This window comes from Monodelphis domestica, chromosome 5 (genome assembly GCF_027887165.1).
Source record: "Monodelphis domestica isolate mMonDom1 chromosome 5, mMonDom1.pri, whole genome shotgun sequence".
NCBI classification, from domain to species: Eukaryota; Metazoa; Chordata; class Mammalia; order Didelphimorphia; family Didelphidae; genus Monodelphis; species Monodelphis domestica.
Window position 1 is genome coordinate 108,111,608 of NC_077231.1, and position 22,378 is coordinate 108,133,985.

Consider the following 22,378-nt stretch of genomic DNA (forward strand, 5'->3'; position numbering starts at 1 on the left):
ACAGGGCAGGAAAAGTAGTAGGCACTTAACAAATGCTAATTTTCTGACAAACCCAATGACCTCACCCCCAACCCCAAGGCATTGCTGGTAGGTTTGTGTATACTTGCATAGGAGTGAAATGGGATTATAGGTGAAAACAAAAAGAAAAGGAGGATAAAAACTTTCACCTTAGGAGAAAAAGTTTACATTTCAAGAAGCTTTAGCTACAGTACAAAGAACAGTAAAGTGAATTATAAGCAGAAAAGAGCTTTCTCCTTCAAGCAACCTTTAACCAGCAGTAAAGGTCACTTGCAAGGGAGGAAGGGAGAGAAGCCATAGAACTCTGTAATTTAAATTTAGTTTGCATTATTCGCATACAGAGAATAGGTGAGGCTCTTGTTTCTATTGCAAGAGCATTTCTTTCACACACACATATGTGTATCCACACAAACACATACATCTATACCTTTCTCTCTACTCACAGACACCACCCTAGCTTAGGCCTTTGTCCTAGTTACCTACAGCCTTTGAATAACCATTGAATTTTTCTCCCCAGCTCAAGCCTCTTCCCACAGCTGTCCCATTTCCACAAAGACCACGGAATTCCTGAAGCATAGGTTAGGTCCAGTGGCTGGGACACTCCCTTGACTTCACTTCAAATAAACTCTGGTGGTTCCCTATCAACCATCAGGGCAAATATGAACTCCAATTTTTTCCAAAAATTGGCTGGCTGGAGTGGGGAGGGGAGAAGGGTGGAGTTGGATAGACAGAAGGTGGTAGGTTCAAATCAGACACTTCCTAGCTGTGTGACCCTGGGCAAGTCACTTGACCCCCATTGCCTAGTCCTTACCACTCTTCTGCCTTGGAACCAATACACAGCATTGACTCCAAGAGGGAAGGTAGATAAGGGTTTTTTGAAAAAAAATTGGCTGGCTGTATCACACTAAAAGTCCATCAAGACTGCCCTTCTCTCTAGTCCTCAAAAACAACACTATTTCTAGTCCCTATGCCTGGCTATCCTCCAGGTCAGGTTTCCTTCAAGACTCAGTTTGAACAACAGCTTCTATAAGAGGTGCCTCCTCCTCTAGGTATTCATATATGCTCTTTATGTTTTTTTGTATGTACCTTTATGTATGCATGTTGTCTCCCTCAATAGAATGTAAACTCTTTGAAAGCAGAAACTGTTTAGCTTAGGCTTTTATATCCCCATCATCTGGGACTTGGTAGGAGCTTGGTTGAATGATTGCCAGTTTAACCTACAATTTTATACTTCACCTAGGTGTTATGATAAATTAATTTTTCAAAGTTTGCTTTGTCTAAAAAATACTTATAATTTTGTTTAAATGTAAAATTATCAAATAGTACAGGATTTAAGAGTGTTCTGTTTAGCGTAACTAATTATACAATTAAGAGAAATCTGGTTAAATATGCTCTGACCTTTTTAAGTAATTTTTGTCTATTATTAAGCTATGGCCTTTGAGGCTATAAATAAAAAAGTTTGTTAACAAAGAACAAGGTGTATAAAATCCAAAGAAGGAGCTGTCTTTATAAAATGATGAATATTTATAGCTTATATAGCTTCTACCCAGAGACAACTTGAAACTACAAAGTAATTTTCATTTTTATTATAAGCTGAAAAAATTCAGTTCAGTTTTATGGTTGTAAAACTTGCCTAGTTGTTCTTTAATCAACTGAATGAACTTACACTTAAAATAAGGCAGGAATTTCAAACCTTAATAATAAAATAACTGAGAACAAACTTATCAAGTATTGACATTGCTAAATTCCTCTTCAAACACTATTACTAAATAGCCCTTTAAAGTGATGAAGCACAAGTAAAAAAAAATAAAAAACTGATGAAAAGAAGCAGTTTTAAACAGCAATAAGTATAAGTCTAAATACAAAGACACTTGTTAGTGTTTATAACCAGCCTTTCTAAAAACAAGATAATGTCTAAGACATAAATCTTGCTAATAGAACTGTTAGATAAAATACCCACTCATTTATTTTTTAAATGTTCATAAGGAATTGTACAAATAATATTATTTTAGACAATTAAAACAAAACTGCCAGTTTAAAAGTTATGCTTTGAATAGTTTAACATGTTGCTTTTCTTTCAAGGAAGGACATAACATAAAAAAGAACCAGAGAGATGAAAAATGAACAACTTCCTACTTCAGTTCCTAGTAAGAAACAAATTCTTTTGTATATTTCTTAGTACTTAGCCTTGTATTTAAATGAATGCACACATTTTTAACTGTGTTGGTAAAAGACATAGCAATTACATTTACATTTCTAGCCCTTAAATTAGTTTCAAACATTCATAAAAGTTGGACTCTAACATTTAAAACAGAAAAAAAAACACTAAAACCATTTAAAAAGCCTTACCTCTTGTTCTCTAAAGGACTGATTATTAACATCGAGGACACGAATAGTCCTTTTAATAGGCAGAAAACTTCCAATCTCATCATGAGCCACCATGCTTTACAAAGTTTCATGTACAATCTTCTGAAATAATCCACATCAGATTCGAGTCTACAAAAATTACTATGGAATTCTCTTTTTTTTTCTTCCTCCTAAGCGTTCAGCCACCTTTATCTGCCATTTGCCCAAGCTTCCTGTGGTTGCAAAACTTACTGCTTCACTAACTTCAGGGAGTTCAAAGCACAGAAACCTCAGGAGGAGGGGCTGCAGGCAGCAGCAAACTAGCTTAATAGGCTGGCTCCAAGAGTCACATGACATGAGTTAACTGACAGCTGCTGGCACACCTAGGCTGCTCAGTTTTCACTGTGGAAGAGAAAATCCTTTATACAAGGGGTTTGGAATGTCTATAGTTATTTCAGTGAATATTTTCATATTCTAGAGATGATACTATGCTGGGTAGGGTGGGTGTCTCTACTGTATAGTCGAAACTCCTTTAGCATAAATTATAATGAAATATTTTTAAAGCTTTAAAGATCCACTACATTAGTTGATCTGATATTTAACCTTTGGAATAAAAGCTAAAATAAACAATAAAGCATCTATGCAACTGTCTTCACCTTCATGTCCTTTCCTCATTCCTTCAGTTGTCAGTATTTTTCCCTTTATAGATATTTTTTTTAACTTGACAAATATCAACAAACACAAACCTTTCTATATATAAAGAACATAAAGGAAATTTGAAAAGGGAACTCTGGTATTCATTGGCTATCCTGGAATGCTTTCATTCCCTCAACTTTCCCTCCAGTTTACTTTAAGACTCAGCTCCAATCCCATCTTCTCTGTCACTCTCTTCTTCACTGGTCTTCTTTCAGTTTTCCCACTCTTTTACCTTTGAGATTATCTGCCATTTATACAATAAGCACCTTGTATATACAGTTTGTGCATCATTCCCATTAGAATGTGAGCTCCTGGAGGAAATGGACTGTAATTTTGGCCTTTCTTTGTATACCCAGTGCTTAGCAAAGTTCCTAGAACATAAAATGCCTTTAACAGTGTTAATCTAAAAAAAAATGTTAAAAATTTAAATCTATTGGGGGCAGCTGGGTAGCTCAGTGTATTGAGAGCCAGGCCTTGAGACGGGAGGTCCTAGGTTCAAATATGGCCTCAGCCACTTCCCAGCTGTGTGACCCTGGGCAAGTCACTTGACCCCCATTGCCTAGCCCTTACCACTCTTCTGCCTTGGAGCCAATACAGAGTATTGACTCCAAGATGGAAGGTAAGGGTTTAAAAAAAAAAAATTAAATCTATTGTTCTTTTGAATAGTTTTAAATTCTTCATTGCATTATATTTATTTTATCTATAATCTTGTATTTGCTTATGAATGAATGTGATAAATGCTTCATATTCATTATGCCACTTACATGCCAAACACTTTGCTTAACTCTGGGACACAAATACATAAGCTAGACAAGTGCTGCCTCAAAGGAGCTTGCTTTCTATTGGAGAGAGACAAAAAAATTTCTACCCTGCAGGTAGGGAATTTACAATCTAATAGGAGTGGTGGCCAGGGAAGTCACAAAGATAGTTAACAGGGATAAGACAGTCCATGAACAACAGCTAAGGCAATGGTAGCTGGGATTATAGTTCACCTGGAGAGGAGTGGAAAACAGTAGGATATACACAGGGCAAAGGAGGACACGGTGAAAGTGAGACTGGTTCTAAGGAGTACAAAGCCTAGTAATGGCTTGGCTTCTCCCAGCCATGACTTGAAGTGGTCTAGGTCAGAACAATTTATCTTGTGAACTTATCTGTTAACTTTTGAGCTGGGAGTGAGGAAGGGAGTTGAGTTGTTTTTATATTTGTATCCCCAGCACCTAGATTAAGGATCTGCATCTAGTAGATTCTTTTGTTTTTTTTTTTTAAACCCTTACCTTCCATCTTGGAGTCAATACTGTGTATTGGCTACAAGGCAGAAGAGTGGTAAGGGCTAGGCAATGGGGATTAAGTGACTTGCCCAGGGTCACACAGCTGGGAAGTACCTAGGACCTACAGTCTCTAGGCCTGGCTCTCAATCCACTGAGCCACCCAGCTGCCTGTTACCTTCTATCTTAGTATCAATTCTAAGGTAGAAGAGTGGTAAAGGGTAGGCAATTGGGGTTATGTGACTTGCCCAAGGTCACACATCTGGAAAAAATATCTGAGGCCAAATTAGAACTCAGGTCCTTCTGATTCCACTATTGGTGCTAGTAGATTATTAATAGCTGCTTGCCAATTGATTGATTGGAGAAGAACATGGAAAACCACATGTATTTTTTGCCAAAAAAACAAAAAACAAATGGTGTCAATGAAGAGTTGAACATGACTGAGACAACTGATCAACAAAAAAATTTATCAATACTCAAGGAAGAGATAGGACTGGTATTGAAGGAAGAGAAAAATCAAAGTACTTTTCTCTCTTCTGATACTACCTCCTAACCTAGCCTTCTCTTTGGTCTCCCTGCTATGCCTTTCATCACTCTAAATATCTTCTATTCACCTATCAAACTGATCTTTCTAAGGCACAATTCAGACCATGTTGCTTTTCTCTATTCAATAAACTCCAGTGGCTCCCTCCAGTGGTTTACCTCTAAGATAAAATATAAAAGCCTCCAGTTTTTAAAGCTTGGTTTCTTACTATCTTTCCATTTTTTAAAAATCTATTACTCCCTTCTCTATATTTTACATATCACTTACTCTAACCTCAGAAGAGATACTCCATCACCTGGCTCCCTGTATCTTGATTGGTTGTTCTGACAGGAATTCTTTTCCTTTTCATATCCATTTCTGGGCTTACTTCAGGTCCCAGCTAAACTCCTACCTTTAAAAAAAAGCCCTTTCCTATCTCATTTAATGCTAGTGCCTTCCCTATAAGATGATCTCCAATCTATCCTATATATTTCTTATTTAAACATAGTTGTTTTCAAGTTGTCTTCCTCATTAGACTATGCACTCCTTGGAAGTAGATACTATTTTTTGCCTTCCTTACTATCTCCAGAAATAAGCATGCTTGTCATACAGCTGGTATTTAATAATTGCTTGCTGATATGACCTTCAAACAGGATAACAAATACAAAAATGAAAGTCTATATAACCTTATGTTAGGCAGAAAAAACATATTCACAGATAATGATAATACACATGGATAGGAATATATTTTATGTGCTCAGATTATCAGAATACCACATCACAGGATACTAATCTAGTCCCAGGGCAGCTTTATTGCCTTTCAGAGAAGACTAAATTCTGTTTGGAGAAAAGAGGGGAACATCTCATCACAAACCATCCTCATAGTGGCACAGTCCAGAAGATCTTACAAAGGCCCTTCCACCATTTAACTGCTTTCGGGCCTTTTATGGGATAATCTTCCTGGTACAGGCAATACAAACAGAAAATTTTTTTAAACTATGAATAGATAATTTTATTTTTTGTATAAAGTAGTGATCCTTTACTTGACAAGAAGACTAGCTTTTTGGAGAAATGTTAATTATGGAAGTAATTTTGTGCTATTGTGTTCCTGAAGAGTAGCAGTAGTTGTTTTTTTAAGGGAAAGAAAGGCATGTAGCAATCTGCAGCAAAATAAGTTATAGTTCTATGGAGCTGAAATGCATGGTATGTTAAAGAACTACATCTCTCTCAGTGCCCCTCCCTTCCCCTAAGGACTGGTGTTGTTAGGAAGCATCTTGCTTTCTAATAGCACGACAGAGGTAAAACGTGTTCTATAACTATAGTAAGTGTGAAAGTACTTGGAAGAAAGGGGATCCCTCAGATGATTTGGTGACAATTCTAACACCCTGAATGTGAAAGTCATTATTTAGGTCCTATAGAAGAATGGGGAAGTTCTTCCTCTGAGGCTGCTAAATGGACAAAGATTTTATACCATTTCCCTGAAGAAGTTCTAAGAAAGGAAGAGAGTTAGGCAGTTTTAGGTAAGTTAGGGAATACCATATAGGTAGTCAGTCATACTGGGAGTACAATGGTATCAATTTAGAATCTGGGACAGGATTCATGTAAGAGGCTTATGACCTCTTAGCCACTTTAGCATAGATGATCCTGATGTGAGATAAAGAAAAGCTAACTCTGCCAGAAGTTATCATTATCTGTGCTATGGCCCTGATGTTACTGGTGCTGTTCAGTTAATCATCACCACCTTGCATTAGGAAATCTACTGTGAACCTCAAAAATGTGGTATCACATACTAAATGGACCAGATTGTTAAGACTACAATTTGATCTTGCATTAGGATTGGGGACAGTGGTAATGTTGAGGTTTCTGGCATTATTCTGTATCATTTGTCTCAAAATTTCTCATTTTGTCTCAATACTGAATCTGAATTAACAAGTTACTGATGTCATATTAACCTTTAAAGTCATTTCATAATAATTGTCCTCTTCCCCAACACACACATATATACATAAGAAACCACTGAGAAATGCACACTGTCTTTCAATACCAATACTTGTGAATTCCATTTCATCCTACTTGAGCCCTAGTTCCCATACTTCTTTTCCTACTACATCACCTCAGGTCAGGGGCAGGTATCAGGACTGAAGATAGCCAGAAAGGAATCATGAGATCTTTCCCTAGTCTCAGCAGATCTCTGGAATGTGTCAAAAACTTAGCTGCAACACTCTAGAGTGTAGCAAGAACCAGATCAAAATGTTTTGGGGAAATATCTAACAAAATGAAAAAGACAATAGAACATAGATAATGTTAATATATGATTTTATAAATGAACATGTCTCCTGGATCACTGCCTTATTGTAGTAGAGTGCCTTGCATAGTTCCATGAAACCAAGAGCTATGCCGGCCAGCTTTACCCAAGGTGGATAGGTCATAATGAAGAGTAGAGGCAAAAGGTGATCCATTGGAGAAAGAAATGTAAAACCATTCAAGTATTTTTGCCAAGAAAACCTCAGTGGGCAATATTTAAATGATAAAAGACATGATATCAGAAGATGAGCCCCTGAGGTTAGAAGGTGTCCCACATATTTATAGGGGGAAGAGTTGAGAACAACTATAAGTTGCTCCAGAAAAAATGATGTGGCTGGACCAAAGCTGAAAAGGAGGCTTAGCTGTTGTTACAGTCAAAAGAGTGGTTGCCTTAAATTGTGACCATGAAAAATGTGTTTTCAAGACAGTGTCTTGATTTTATATCAAAATAAAGTGGTCGCCATGGGAAAATTCCCAAGTCAACTGGGTTTTATGGAGATTTTAATTAATACAAATAAAGCAATTAAGGAAAGGGGAGCAAGAGAGAGAGAGCAAGAGGAAATAATGGAAAAGAGCTAGTTAGCCTAGGCTTAAGCCTTGAGAGAGAGATCAGTCAGTCTTTTATCAACTCACCACAAGATCCTTCCAAGCAAAACTCTAGTGTTCAGAGAGACCCTCCAGTATAGCTTCTGAGCTGAACTAAGTTCAGACAGAGAGAGAAAGAGAGAGATAGAGACAGAGAGACAGAGACAGAGACAGAGAGAGAGACCCAGCAGCCTCCTCTGATTCCTGACCTCCAATTCATCGTTGGCAAGCTCAACTCTTTCAGAGGCCTAACCCTCTTCCTTTTAAAGAAAAATTTCTCCTATGTCCCTAAGTTCTTACATCTAACAATCACAGTAGACATTTTCACAGGACTGACCATTCTTAATTCACATCTTCTTTAGTTCTCAACTTCTCTGGGTAGACTAAAACTTCTGAGTAAGTTCACACCTCTTTGCCCCTTGCAAGTTGCCTGACCTTTTATTGATTAATTTGACCTTTATAGATACTTAGCACCCTTTTGTATTAGATCTAAAAATAGACCTAGCTTAAGGGCTTTTGCCTCACTATAAGTATGTGTTAAGTACTTTTTCATTGTTCAGTAAGGAGTTTACAACTTTATCTTCCCCTAAAGTATGCTTAAGTATGGGTGGAGTAATGTTAGAGTTCTCACATTCCTGATCAAGTACCTGCATTGTTTAAAATGGGGAATGGTCTTAACCAAATGTTCTAAGGTAAAGTCTGAGAATTTATAAGATCCACAAGTCTGAGCAATTTTAAGATTCACACTGTGGATGTTTCTGATGATGAGAGGAAAATCTAATGATGTGAAGATCAATATTGCATAGGAACCTGGAATATAAGACTTACGAACCAAGGTAAGCTAGATATGGTCAAACAGAAGCTGGAAATTTCAAAACTTTGGCATTTTGGGTGTCAGTGAACTTAAATAGATGGGAAAGGGTGAACTTAACTTAGGTGATCATTACATGAAGCAGTGGCCCAGCCCAGAAAAGTACTGAAGGACAGCAAGGAGGGCCCACCTCACTGGGGCTTACCAGAAGAAAGTGCTGAGCAAACCTCAGCAGAACTCAAAAATGGCATAGCACAAGCAGCAGGGGAAACAGCACAGCTGGTTTAGTCTGGCCTCAGCAGAAGGGCAAAAACCAAAGTGAGTGATACAAAACAGGCAGTGGTGTGAAGAATATGGACCTGCATAGTTCAGCTGTAGCAGAGGCCTAGTGTGGGTAGTAGTGGGAAGAATTCAGCCCAAGATATAGCTTTAGCAGTGATGATCCAGTGGAAACTGCATCTTAACTGAACAGCTGCAAACCTCCCCACAGCAGTCTTCTGTGGAGTGCTCAATCTGGGACCAAGATAGCTGAGCCAACCCTCAGCATTGGATCAGACTATAGTACAAGCATTAGACAATATTCCCTTCACCTCAAGAATGGAGCTAAGCCTCAGCATATTGGCAAAGTTGGGGGAGGGGGGGAGAAACAGACCCAAGATGAGCAAAAAGAGAGAGAAAAAGCCTGTCACTAGGACTCTATTTCAGCAACAGAAATGACCAAAATATGAGCTCAGAAGACAACAGCAATACAAAAAAGAAAATATGTAAACCCTCAAAGGAAAATGTAAAAGGATGTCAGGCCCAAAAATGGACTCCTGGAAGAGCTTCAAGAAAGGCTAAAAAAAAAATAAATAGGAGACTTGTAAGAAAAATTAGAAAAGAAAATGATAAGGAAAGAAAAACAATAGCTTAGAACTCACTGAAGAAAAAAGCTCTCTTAAAAAGGAAATACAATAATTCAAACAGGAAAATAACTCTCTAAGAAAGGAAGTACAAAGCCTCAAAAAAAAATGTTTTCCTAAAAATAGAACTGGACAATTGGAAACTAATAACTCCATAAGACACCAGGAAACAATCAAACAAATTCAGAAGGATGAAAAATAGAAGAAAATCTTAATTATCTCACTGGAAAAAATTGACCTAGAAAATAGATCCAGAAGAGATAACCTCAGAATCATTAGACTGAAAGCTATGATAAAAAAATTAAAAAGCCTGAACACTATATTGCAAGAAATTATCAGGGAGAACTGCCCTGATGTTCTTGAAAAAGAGGGGGAAAAAGAAAGAATCCACTGATCATCACCCGAAAAAGATCTCCAAATTTAAAATCACAGGACTATTAGAATCAACTTCCATAACTCCCAAGCCAAGGGAAAAAAATTACAAGCAAACAATTCAAATAGTGTGGAACAGAACACAGTCAGAATTAAACAGAACATAGCAGGTTCTACATTAAAGGATTAGAAGATACAGAATATGATATTCAACAAGGCAAAGGATCTAGGCCTACAACCAAAAATCACCTACCCAGCAGAACTGAGTATAATACTGCAGGGAGAGAAATGGATATTTAATGAAATAGAGGACTTCCAGACATTCCTGACAAAAGAACCAGAGCTAAAAAGAAAATCTGATGAGAAAATTTGATTCTCAAGAGAAGCATAAAAAGGTAAAGAGAAGAAACTCAAGGGAATCCATCAGTTTAAACTAATCACATATCTGCATGGAAAAGTGATAACTAGGTTACTTAAGATATCTGTGGTACGGTACAAGAGATACCTAAGGTAATCAATGGAAACAATGAGGTTAAACTGATTCCATTACTAGTAATAAGAACTAAGGTGCTTAAGTTAGCTATGATATTTTTTATACAATTTAGCTTCTGTTTCTATCTGACTTTGACACCACTATTCTAGGGCATGTTCCTGGTCCCCAACCTATATCACTTAATTTCATACCATTAATCAGTTCTAAAATGAGTTAAATAGGCTTATAATAAAAGGAAGAATAGTTAAGTTAGTTCAAGGACCACTTTAGCTTTGAAGTAAAAGAGCTTTTCCAAACTTTCAAATTAGCTCAGGCCTAAAAGAATTTAAGGCCAAACATAAAAATAAGAATTAAAAATTAACTAAAACAACCAACACAGTATTATGCCTTTTCAGGTTACTGCCAGTAATTAACTTTTGATCATTAAGACATTGGTGAGAATATGAAAGGGCTAGTGAAAAATTAAGCAATGAAAATTCTGACAAATTATTTTCTGAAATCATTTGTCTATCTTCTAATTTCAGAGTCAAATGGAAAGGCTAATTTTAAAAATCTGTTGTAAAAATCATTATACTGTATTTTGGGTTTCTTTACTATATGAAGGACTAATTTTCTGTGCTATCAAGATTTTTCTTGGTGAGATTCTTCCTAGGTAATTGTTTCATATATTTCATCATAATCTTACAAAATGAGCTTTCTTCAAGTTCTTTTGAATTGTCTATTATATAATCTTAGAAAGTCAGAAACTATAAGGGAAAAAAGCAAAATTTTTAGCTAACTGCAAAAATTAACATCTTCCATTTTGGAGGGTGAACTAGATAATTTAGAGGTTCCTCTTCATAGGATCATAGATCTAGAGATCAAAAGGCCCTCAGAGTTCATCTAGTCCTGATGTGTCACTTTACAAATAAGAAAACTGAGGCCTAGGGAGGTTGTGATTGGCCTAATATTACACTAGGCAGTATTACAGACAAGATTTGAAAACAGTTCCTCTAATTCCAAAAATAGCTTTGCTTAAGCAACATTTACATGAAGATGTTCTTTCTATTGCTTTCTGTATATAGGCTATTTCTCCAATAGAAGTAAGCTCTTTAAGGACAAGATCTATTTTATTTTCATCTTTGCAGCCTCAGAAACCTAGCACAGTGCCTGGCATCTACAAAACATTAAAATGTTTGCTGAATAGCATTCTTTTCCATTTACATCATTCCTCCTCCCACTCACTGTCAACTACCAATTTAATATTCTCCATAAACTATTGGTTTAGCCAAATTGGACTCCTTTCTGTCCTTTGAACCTATTCTTATGGAATGTGTTGAACCCTTTGTGAATAAGGATTGTTTCACTCTTTGTACTTACATCTACAATGGTTAGCACAGGGTCTGGTACAGAGTAGAGGAATTGAAGTAAATTATATTAGCATTTTGATTTCAAATGAAAATAAGACATACATGGCAGGAATAGGAGTGGGTGAGACAAATAAGGGAATAAGAAACAAGCAATGGAAAGACTGAATGATTTACTGACAATTTCATGATACTGAATTTAAAAGAAGTCATCTAACAGTGTGTAGTTTTCCAAAGGAAAATGGATAGGAAAAAAAGGTCAAGAACAGAACAGGTGAAAAAGCATGGAAAATGTGTAGTAGAGGGTAGTAATGTGAAGAGCATTTATAAAGGGGAAAATGTGGGAGACAAGGGGAAAAGGGCTATTGAAGAATAAGACATAAATGCCGTCCTCAGAGAACTCAGCCTTAACTTAGAATAATTTGAGTCTAATCCACCACTTTGGTCTTCCATTTAAATTCCTAAATATTTTATGAATTGCATAGTGTTTTGAGAAAAAAGAAATGAATATGAAATTGTAGGGACTAGATTCAAAGTCCAATTCTTAAAATTATGATTTAAGAGAATATAGGCAAGTCATTTAACCCTTTTGGGTATAACAACTGAATTTCTTGAGAGGAAAATTTTTTTTTAATTTAACTGACCACTCAAGACAAATTTAATTAGCCAGGTGACTCCCTTCATAATCTTAAGAAACAGCAAGGAGCATGAGCAGGGCAAAAGAGCCCTGGCCAAATGAGAACAGCTGGGCAAGAAAACACAAGCACAACCAAAGTTAGGAGTAGAAGAGATCAAGTTTGTGTGGTGTAGACCAATATATTCCCTCTGTGATGTCACCATTCAGGCCTTCCCCAAGACATTTCTGATTGGAAAATCATCCCTGAGAAGGTAGACCTACAGACTCCAACTCCTTCATTACCTCTTTAGAGGAAGAGGTAGATTTTAAGGACACCAAGAAGCCCCTTTCTCCTCACCACAAGGCTGGGTCAACATGGCTGCCTAGTGCATGGTGGCTACAACTTGTTGACTTAATTTAATATTTCAAGTGGGTCAAGTGACTGCTTGGCCCTGCCTCCAAACCTGTTATCCTCAAAAAAATATCTCAACAAAAGGAAGCATCCAAACCAGTTTCATAGGCTGGGAGAGAAATTATTTGTAGCTTTAAGCTTAGAACCAGAGGTTGTTGGGGGTTTTTTTGGGGGGGAGGGGGCTAAAGAGAAAATTATTATTTAAAAATTTCCTAATTCACCATCCTGGAAAAAAGAGAGGAAGTTGTAAGCATTCATCTATTCTTCTGATGGAAGCCTCCTCATTATAATTATACAGATCTTTCATTTTTGTTATTTTCTTTCCAATGACAATGTGAGTCATTGTGGATATTGTTTTCCTATCTTGTCTTTCTTCACTCTGTAACAGTTAATCTAAGTTTTCCTATCCTTCTTGGACTGCATATTCATAATTTCTTACATTGTAATGACATCATATAATATTAATGTAATAAAATTAGTTTTGTCCATTCTCTAATCACTGCATTTGTTTCCATGTGCTGCTATAAATATTTTGAGGCCTTTGTTTCTGTTTTTTAGGGTTTATACCTAACAATGGGATTTCTCAGTTTAAAGTTCAAACATTTTACTTACTTTAAAAAAAGGGATAATCTAAATTGCTTTCCAGAATGGAAAGTTCTACTCACAGTTCCAACAGTCTACTTTTCTGCAGGTCCTCCAACACTGTCTATTTCTATCATTTGTCTTTCTTTTTGTCTACCTTTGCTGCTTCTGAAGTGAAAAATCAGTGTTCTTTTGATTTGCATTTATCTTATATTAGTGATGTGGAATAGTTTTTCCTATGGTTGTTAATAGTTTGCAAATTTTCTTTTGAGAATTGTTCATATTTTTTGACCACTTATCACTGGGAATCAATTCTTGAATATCAGACCCTTATCAGAGGTAGTTATTATCAAGAAAACCTTCCTTCTCCCCATTTGACAGCTTCCCTTCTTATCCTATGTGCACCTATTTTTGAAAATAAGAACTTTAAACACTCCTTAGCTTTAAAAAAAACCAGAGTGATCCAGTTTCCTAACTATCCAGAAAAAGAAGCTTGAAATGGTAACACAAAAACATTAACTTTAACATTTATGTTTTCTAAGTGTTAGGGTTGGTTCTGTAAGAAATTCAGGTTAATAACTGACAATCACAGTTGAAGAACTTTGGTCAAGAAACATGACTCATTATTTATTATTCAACATAGTATCATTTTACTTCCTGAAAGCAAACAACCCCTTTGAGTCTTCTTTCAGATAATAATGGCAACAGTTGCTAACAAAGATAGTTAAGACACACCTTCAGAAAAACAAACATTGTGTTCTTTTCAAAATGAATCATTTAAAACTTAATCAAATAGTAAAGGTAGATTTATAATTGAGAATAATAAAACTTTAGCTAAGAAAAAAAATGATCACAGTTCAGTGATAGCTTATAAAATAGCCATTAAGGAGGAATATTAAATCAAAATAAAAAAATTTAAAACATTTTTTGCTATAGGTTTCTAAATTATACAAAATAAGTCATGTTTCATTGTTTACTCAAAATAGTAAAAAAATTTAAATGCTATTGCAGAATAGTAATTATTCAACATAAAAATGTATATGTTATAATAGTTATATTGAAAATTATAAATTATTTTCAACTTTTTGGCTTTTTAATAATTCCAATTTTAAAACACGAAATCATTTTTTCATTTTACCACTGGGGTACCTTTCCCCTTCTTGTGTCTTCTTCATATCTTAAGAAGAACCCATCCAGGTTAGCTGGGCCTTTCACTATGGCATGGAGCTGAACTTTCCTTATGTGTGATTTCCCCCAGGATATGAGTTGCTTAAGAGTAGGATCTGTGTTTCTCTATTTATAATTCCCTCCCATTCCCCCATATTTTCTTTCTTTCCTTTCTTCCCTTCCTCTCTCCCTCCCTTTCTTCCCTTCTTTCTAGTGTATAGAGTGTTGAGCTTGGAGTTAGAAACAACTTTCCTCTGACAACAGCTATGTGACTCTGGGTACAGAGACTTAACTGTTTTGTACTTCGGTTTCCTAATCTGTAAAATGGAAAAGGATGGACTCAATGGACTCTAAACTACAAACTATAATCTTACAAATGGGAACTCCCACATAGAGTTCTTCATGAAGGCAAAATCATAGATCATTTATTCTCATATTTTTTCTTTGCTGATACAAATAGATATTTTCTACTATAATGTAACTGTGTTAAAATTGTATCTTATTCTGGTCCCCCTGACCTCATTATACTGCTCAAGTATAATGATTAAGTTTAAAAATAGTTGCTATAACTGTATCAAATATTAACTCAAACTTGCTATCTAGACTTTGCTGTCAGGGCCTACTATGCGTAAATTTCAGATAATTTCCAGACTAGTAAAACAAGTAGAACACCAAACGTAACTGATACCTTTCAGATGACAGATATAAATGAACTAACCCCAAGGTAGCATGGATAAGTTTGCAACCCCACCCAAAAACTATAAAAATGAGACCTCAAATTCCTGCCCCTCCCTCCCAGTGCTTTTCCATCTGGGTCTATATAAATGAATGAACCCAATCTTTCCAACACTCCCAGACCCATGTTGTATAACAAAATTTTTAAAGAAAAAGAGAAAAAAAATACCACCTACAAACCAATACACTAAAAGTCTAAAAACAAATGCAATGTTCGACACTCACTGACATTTCTGCTTCTGTCCCCCTTTCTACACTAGTCTTTTGTACTTTTTGTGCTGCTTGCTGTTGTAGCCTGATTGAAAGCTTCATTCCTGCTTCTATCCTCTTTCCTAGCAAGTACCTAAAGAACTGGTGTGCCCGCCTCCATTGCAAAATTCCACAAATTAATTAGCAATTCCCCTAGTCAATCTCTCTCCCTGCAGTACCATAAGTACAACTTCCATTTAAGTGGTCTAAGTATTTTTACCACCAGCAGCAATTGGTAATTGTAATTCACAATAGTCAAAGCATATAAATAAAAATACCTTCCAAATAATTACTGTATTTTCCTCTATTAAAGCTTATCGAGTAATTCCCAATTTCCTTCACAGTAGGTACCAGGTCCTAATCTTCCCCTTCTATCCTACTAACATTCAATTTGCTTGCTTCTTTTCAGGTATTTTCCATGCTGACTACATAGAATACATACCTTTAAACTGATTTTTAAAAAACCTCTTACCTTTTGTCTTAGAATTAATATTGACTTTAAGACAGAAGAGCAGTAAAGGCTAGGCAAATGGGTTAAATGACTTACCCAGGGTCACATAGCTAGAAAGTATCTAAGTTTACATTTGAACTCAGGTCCTCTTAACTTCAGGCCTGCCACTCTATCCACTGTGCAACCTAGCTGCCCCTGATACCTTTTATTTTGATGTTAACACAACTTATCCTAGTATCCCTTTCTTTCCAATCCTCCCAGACCCATGCTGTATAACATATTTTTTTTTTAAACCCTTACCTTCCGTCTTGGAGTCAATACTGTGTATTGGCTCCAAGGCAGAAGAGTGGTAAGGGCTAGGCAATGGGGATCAAGTGACTTGCCCAGGGTCACACAGCTGGGAAGTGGCTGAAGCCAGATTTGAACCTAGGACCTCCCATCTCTAGGACTGGTTCTCAATCCACTGTGCTACCCAGCTGCCCCCTGTATAACATATTTTTAAAAGAAGAGAAAATGTATTTTAAAAATCCTCAAACCAATAATACACCAAAAAAGTATAAAAATAAACACAATGTTCCATATCCATTGAACTCCCAACCTGTGCAAGGGAGAGGGATAAGGATGTCTATCATATGTCTTCTTTTGAACCATGCTTGTTTCTTGTAATTTCACAACATACACACATGATTTTGTGATTGTTGTTCTTTCTACTTGCCTTTTTAGTGGGTTTAGAAATTGTTTTCTTGATTCTGCTTGCTTCACTCTACAACAGTTCATGTAGAGAATGTTTTCCCATGCATTCCACTGCATTTACTATATTCATCATTTTTCTTCTTTTTATTTTTTTAGGAAAACTTTATGTCTTAGTAACAACTTTAAGACAGAAGGATAAGAACTAGACAAATGTGGGTAAAAGTGACTTGTCCAGGGTCAACTTGGACATAGTCCAGACTCAGCTAGGAAATATAAAAGGCCAGATTTGAACACAAATCCTCCCAGTCTGGTGCTTTATCTACTAAGCCACCTAGCTGCTCCACATTCATGATTTCTTAAAACACTGTATTCCATTGTACTACTTTACCACAATGTTTAAACATCCCCCAAATCAATGGAAATGTTTTCCAGTTCTTTGCTATTACAAAAAGTGTTCCTATAAATATTGTGAATATGAGAGTTTCTTATCAATGACTTTTTTGTAATATATGCCTAATACTAGAATTTCTGCATTCAAAAGGTATGAGGATTTTAGCCACTTGTTTTCATAATTCCAAATTGCTTTCTGAAATTATTAAATCAATTCACAGCCCCATCAATGATGCATTTGCATATTTGTATACATCCAATTCCTCCTATAATAACTATTCCTATCTTTTAGAGTATATGCTTTCAAAATATACTTTATTTAACACCCATCTTGGGTTTCTCACCACACAATTAAAAATGCATCATGAAAATTCAAAAAATTTCCCCAAAAGTAAAATAAATTATGCTGCCATTAAAAGTTTTAGAACAGTATTATACATGTTTTGAAACAATGTGTTTTTTCCCACTAAAATCTATAAGAATATTAACTCCTCCACAAAAGCTTTATTCTGATTGGACATTACTCCGCTTCCTTGGTTCTTTGATTTTTTTTAAAATCTTCTGTCTCACTGCATTTGTACTGGCTATTCCCCATGCTTAAAATGCACTCCTTCCGTATTTCTGCTTCATAAAGCTCCTTGTTTTTGCTAAGATGCAGCTCAAACACCATCTTCTTTGTGAAGCCTTTTTAAATCCTTCCCAAGTGCTGGTGCTCTTCCTTCCCCATAGAACTCCCATATTAACTATTTTTATATATGTATATTTATTAACTTTATATTTATGCTATATATCTTTTTATGTGTTCTCATCTCTATTAGAGTATAAGCTTATACTTATCCTTCATTGAAAGTTCAGATTATTTCATTCTTTGTACTTATATTCCTAGAGCCTAGCACAGTGCTTGGCACAGAATAGAATAAGGTGTTTATTAAATACTTGTTAATTGAATGATGTCTCATTGGGACATAGATATATGATCGTGGGTTTTTGAAGATTATGGCAGAAAACTACAAGTGTCTGACAGATTCTTCCAAAGCTTTAAGTGACTGGCAAATGTCTCTCAATTAAGAATATGTTTGAATAGTGTAATCATTCCTATTCCTCAAAGGACCTTCTTACAGTCACTGATAATCTGCCCAAACATATTCTCTAATGATTAGCATACTCCTGCTTCATTCCAGTAATTCTGAACAAACCTTGTTTCCCATCTCCCACTGCCAACTGTAAGGGGTAAAATTATGTTTGGACTGAATATCTAAGAGTGTGGTCACCAGAAATTAATTTCTTAATTCCAAATAAATTACTCAAGTCAGAATGACTTTTATGGTAGTTTTATTTACAAACAGGGAGAGTGAAAATAAGGAAAGAGAGAGAGGTAGCTACTCCAGCCTGGTCAAAACCAGGCAGGGCTTCAGAGACCCCAGCAAAGGGGGGCACGGAGGATTAATTAAATAAGGCTTCCAGTCATGAGGCCTCCTCCAAGACGAGGAGCCTCTTTCGAAGCTAGTGCCTCCAGAAAAGCCAAGGAAAGGGAGTCAGCCTTTTTCACTCACCCATGAGTCAGTTAAAAGGGAAGCAGTCTGAGGTCTCAAGCCTGAGCTCCTCTAAGGCCAAATTCAAAGGCGAAGACCCCCTCACAGGAAATTACCACCAAATTTAGACAGTTCTTTGCATTACTTCCTGTGCCTTTTGTTCACTTTTACATGTACCAATGGTGCCTTTAACTTTGCTTTGGACTGCCCAGGGGACAGTCAGTTGTTTTTGATTTGTCACTCGATAGCACACATGGGTCAAAGACCTCCCAGGCCTCTCTCTTAATCCTTAAGTGGGGGTATATACATTCCTGGTGGCTAAAATCTAAAGAATAAATAGGAGAGTTAATCCCATCTTCACACTACTCAGTTCCAATCTCCTCTTATAAAACTCCTCAAGCCAATCACTCTTATAACCTACTCAAGATCTCCTTGCCCTTTCACCATGCTCTCTAGAATTACTGCTCCATAGTTAACAAACTTACTTTTCCCAATTCTTACTCCTACCATCCTCAGATAACTCACTGAGACCTGGCTTATTCCTGATGCTGCTGAATCCCTCTGTAATCAGCATTGTTGTAATTCTCTTGCTCTGCTCATTGGTACTTCTCTATTACCATCATGCAATAAATTCTTTACTTCTGTGGTTCAGTCAATTCATATTTATTACCTAATAAAGATTCTGGTAGCTAACAACTGAACCCTAGGATACTTTTCTTCCTCAATAAGTTCAGCTCAAAATTCTTTCTCTCCTTCCCAACATTTATCCACATATTAGGAGACTTCAACATATAAAATGACACTCCCTCAAAAAGTCCTTGAATTTACAAATTTACCAAGACCATTCTACCTCATTACACACAAATGGTCATACTCTACTCTATTTATGAACACAGAAATTTATCCAATCATAACATACTGTCATTCTATCTTCCCTTAATTTGCAAGCATTAACTCTGTCCTCACCAAACCTCTAATCCCTTCTCAAAGGAGAATACTCCCTTTCTTTCTTCAATAAATTTAGTAACTGGCTCACAATCCTTCTCACCTCTCCAACTTCTCTCATTCTGGGGGACTTCAACATACATATTAATAGTTCCTCAAATACCCTAATTTCACAGTTCCTCAACTTACTCATTTCAGATGACCTGCTCTTCTACTCCATCTCAGTTACACTCAGAAATGTGATTCTGATTTTGAGCTTGACCTTGCTATCACCCACTTCCATGTTTGTGAACTCTGAAATGCCTATATGTGATCAAAATCTATTGTCATTCCACCTTTACCTTTGCCTTGACACCCCAAACCCTACTTTTTTTTTTTTACACCAGTTTCAACCTCTCAGTTCTCTCCCAGACGATCACCCCTGTGCCAGATATACTCTATCCTTTCCACATTTTGACTCTTTGGTAAATCTTGCTCCTTTATCATATTGTCAATTATGCCCTGCTAAGCCTGAGCAATGGATATTCCCCACTATTCCCTGTGGCCTTTGCTGCTACACATATGCTACTAGTAAAAGTAGGAAAAAATCACGTAAACATTCTGATTGGATTCACTACAAATTTATGTTAAATAACCTCAACTGAACCCTCATTGTTGGTAGACAATCCTTTTACAGTTCCCTACTTAACTAATTATATCCTATTTATCACAATGGGTCTTTGAAAACTTTTTATCTCTCCTTAAATCTCCCATAGCTCCCCTTCCCCACAACCTCTTAGCTGAAAAGTTCATGTTTTACTGAAAAAATTGAGGTCATTTGCTGAGACTCCCATTTTTCCCCCTTCTCACTTCATATCACCGAAATAGATACCTTTTGTCTCTATCTTCTTCACTCATCTCACATAAAGAGGTAGCCTTTCTCTTTGTCCAAACAGACTCTAAATAAGCACAAATGATCCGATTCTTTTCCAGAAGACTGCTACTTCTACCATCTTCACCTTCTCATTATGTCTGATCCCCATCTATTGTCTACAAATATGCCCACGATGTCCCCCCCACTCAAAAAAACCTCACTTGACTCATCTACCCCAATTAACTATCATCTCATTGACTCCTCCCTTTTGTGGCTAAATTCCTTGGGAAGACAATCTATAAGAGATACTTCAAATTTCTTTAATCTCACTTTCTTTTTACAATCTGGTTTCCAACTTCATCTTTTAATTAAACTGCTCTCTCCAAAGTTACTAATTATTCCCCCGGTTCCCAATTTAGATCCTCCATTCTTTACTCTCTCACCCCCCCCACCCCCCCCATATACTCTTTTGTCAAGGCCAGTCAATTTTACCTTGGTAACATCTCTTAAGAGGCTAGCTAGGTGGCACAGTGAATACAGTGCTGAGCCTGAAATCAGGAAAACTCTTCTTCCTGAGTTCAAATTTGGCCTTAGACACTTACTAGTTTTGTGACCCTGGGCAAGTCATTTAAACTTGTTTACCTCAGTTTCCTCATCTGTTTAATGAGTTGGAGAAGGAAATGGCAAACAACTCCAGTATCTCTGCCAAGAAAATTCCAAGTAGAGTCATGAAAAATTGGACACAACTGAAAACAAATAAACAGTATAACATTTCTTAAATATACCTCCTCCTTTCTTCTGACATGGCCACCATCTAAGAGGTCTGCCTGCCCCAAATTTCTCCTCACTCTAAACTACATTTTACTCTGATGCCAAGGTGATTTTTTCTATGGGGTAGGTTTGATCATGACTCCCCTTATTACCAAGATCAAATATAAAATCCTATTTGGCTTTTAAAAAATTTTGCAGCCTGGTCCCTTCTTACATTTCCTGACTTTTTATATGTTTTTCCATTCTGTATACTCTATGAACCAATGAGATTGACCTTTTTGCTTTTATTTCATGACACTCTATTTCTTAAGTTTGTGCCTTTACTGGCTACTCTCCATATATATATATATATACACACACATATATATACATACACACACTCTATCCTAATTTCTTCCTTTTACGTTTCTTCACGACTCAATTCAAATCCTACTTTTTGTAAGACCTCCCTCTCCAGCAGCCAATTCAAACTGCTTGTGCCCTTCCTCTGAGGTTATCTCCAATTAATCTTCTAAATATCTTATATTAGGTAGTTGTTTGCATATTGCCTTTCCTATGAGAATGTGAGCTCTTTTTGGAGCAAGGGCCATGCTTTTGTTTTGCTTCTAGTTCTAAGAGTTCCTGAAATACAGCACGTACTTAATAAAATTCATTGGTGTACTCTAACTAGCCTAATTAAATTATAAGAGAATGTATAATTGAAAATGTTACCCTAAAAAAAGAACTATATTTCCTGGGAGCCCACTGACTTCTTGTCATTATGTACTTCCTGTAGACAGAGGATATTAGCAAATGGGCGGTTCTCTTGGGCCTCTTTCTTGGACTTGTAGCCAGCATGGTGGCGATGGTAAGCTCAGCTCAGGGATTTTAAATGGGCTAATCAGTCATGGGCACGTGGTCTTTATTTTGTATCCTCTTTATTCCTTGATTTTTGATGATCATTAATAAATCTCCTAAAATATAATATCTTTATTTTATTATTGAGATTTAATCTTAATTTTATAGGCTCATCATGAGATTGGTTGAAGATTGATGAATTAACCACAGTGCCTCTCTAAGACTATTTACCAACCACAGATGGCAATCTATGTGTATGGACCCATATAAATGAAATCACAGATCTGTGAAGTAGTGAAGGAATAATAATTCACATTTATACAAGTGTTTTACATTTTACAAAGTCCATAACCACTCAAGTATTGTCTCAGCCTGACATAAATAAAGCCTGGATATTCCATATGTTGACATCTTCTGAAATTGTGTCTTCTTAGGATGTAGTTACAGAGCTACTGTGTGATCCTTGAGTACTTGATCTTCAGGT

At 36.4% G+C, this 22,378-nt stretch overlaps 1 protein-coding gene across 3 annotated transcripts in view; it reads right to left on the reverse strand.

Moving 5' to 3' along the window:
* NET1 (neuroepithelial cell transforming 1) overlaps nucleotides 1-22,378 on the reverse strand; it is a 68,870-nt gene that overhangs the window by 16,448 nt on the left and 30,044 nt on the right. The window contains exon 1 of one of the 3 annotated variants that reach the window (XM_007503869.3): nucleotides 2,368-2,651. The exons of the other annotated variants lie outside the window; for them this stretch is intronic. Within the exon in view, the coding sequence (XP_007503931.1) occupies nucleotides 2,368-2,460 (93 nt within the window). The 5' untranslated portion in view covers nucleotides 2,461-2,651. Of the gene's footprint in view, nucleotides 1-2,367; nucleotides 2,652-22,378 lie in introns of those variants that run through there. 3 annotated transcript variants of the gene reach the window in all.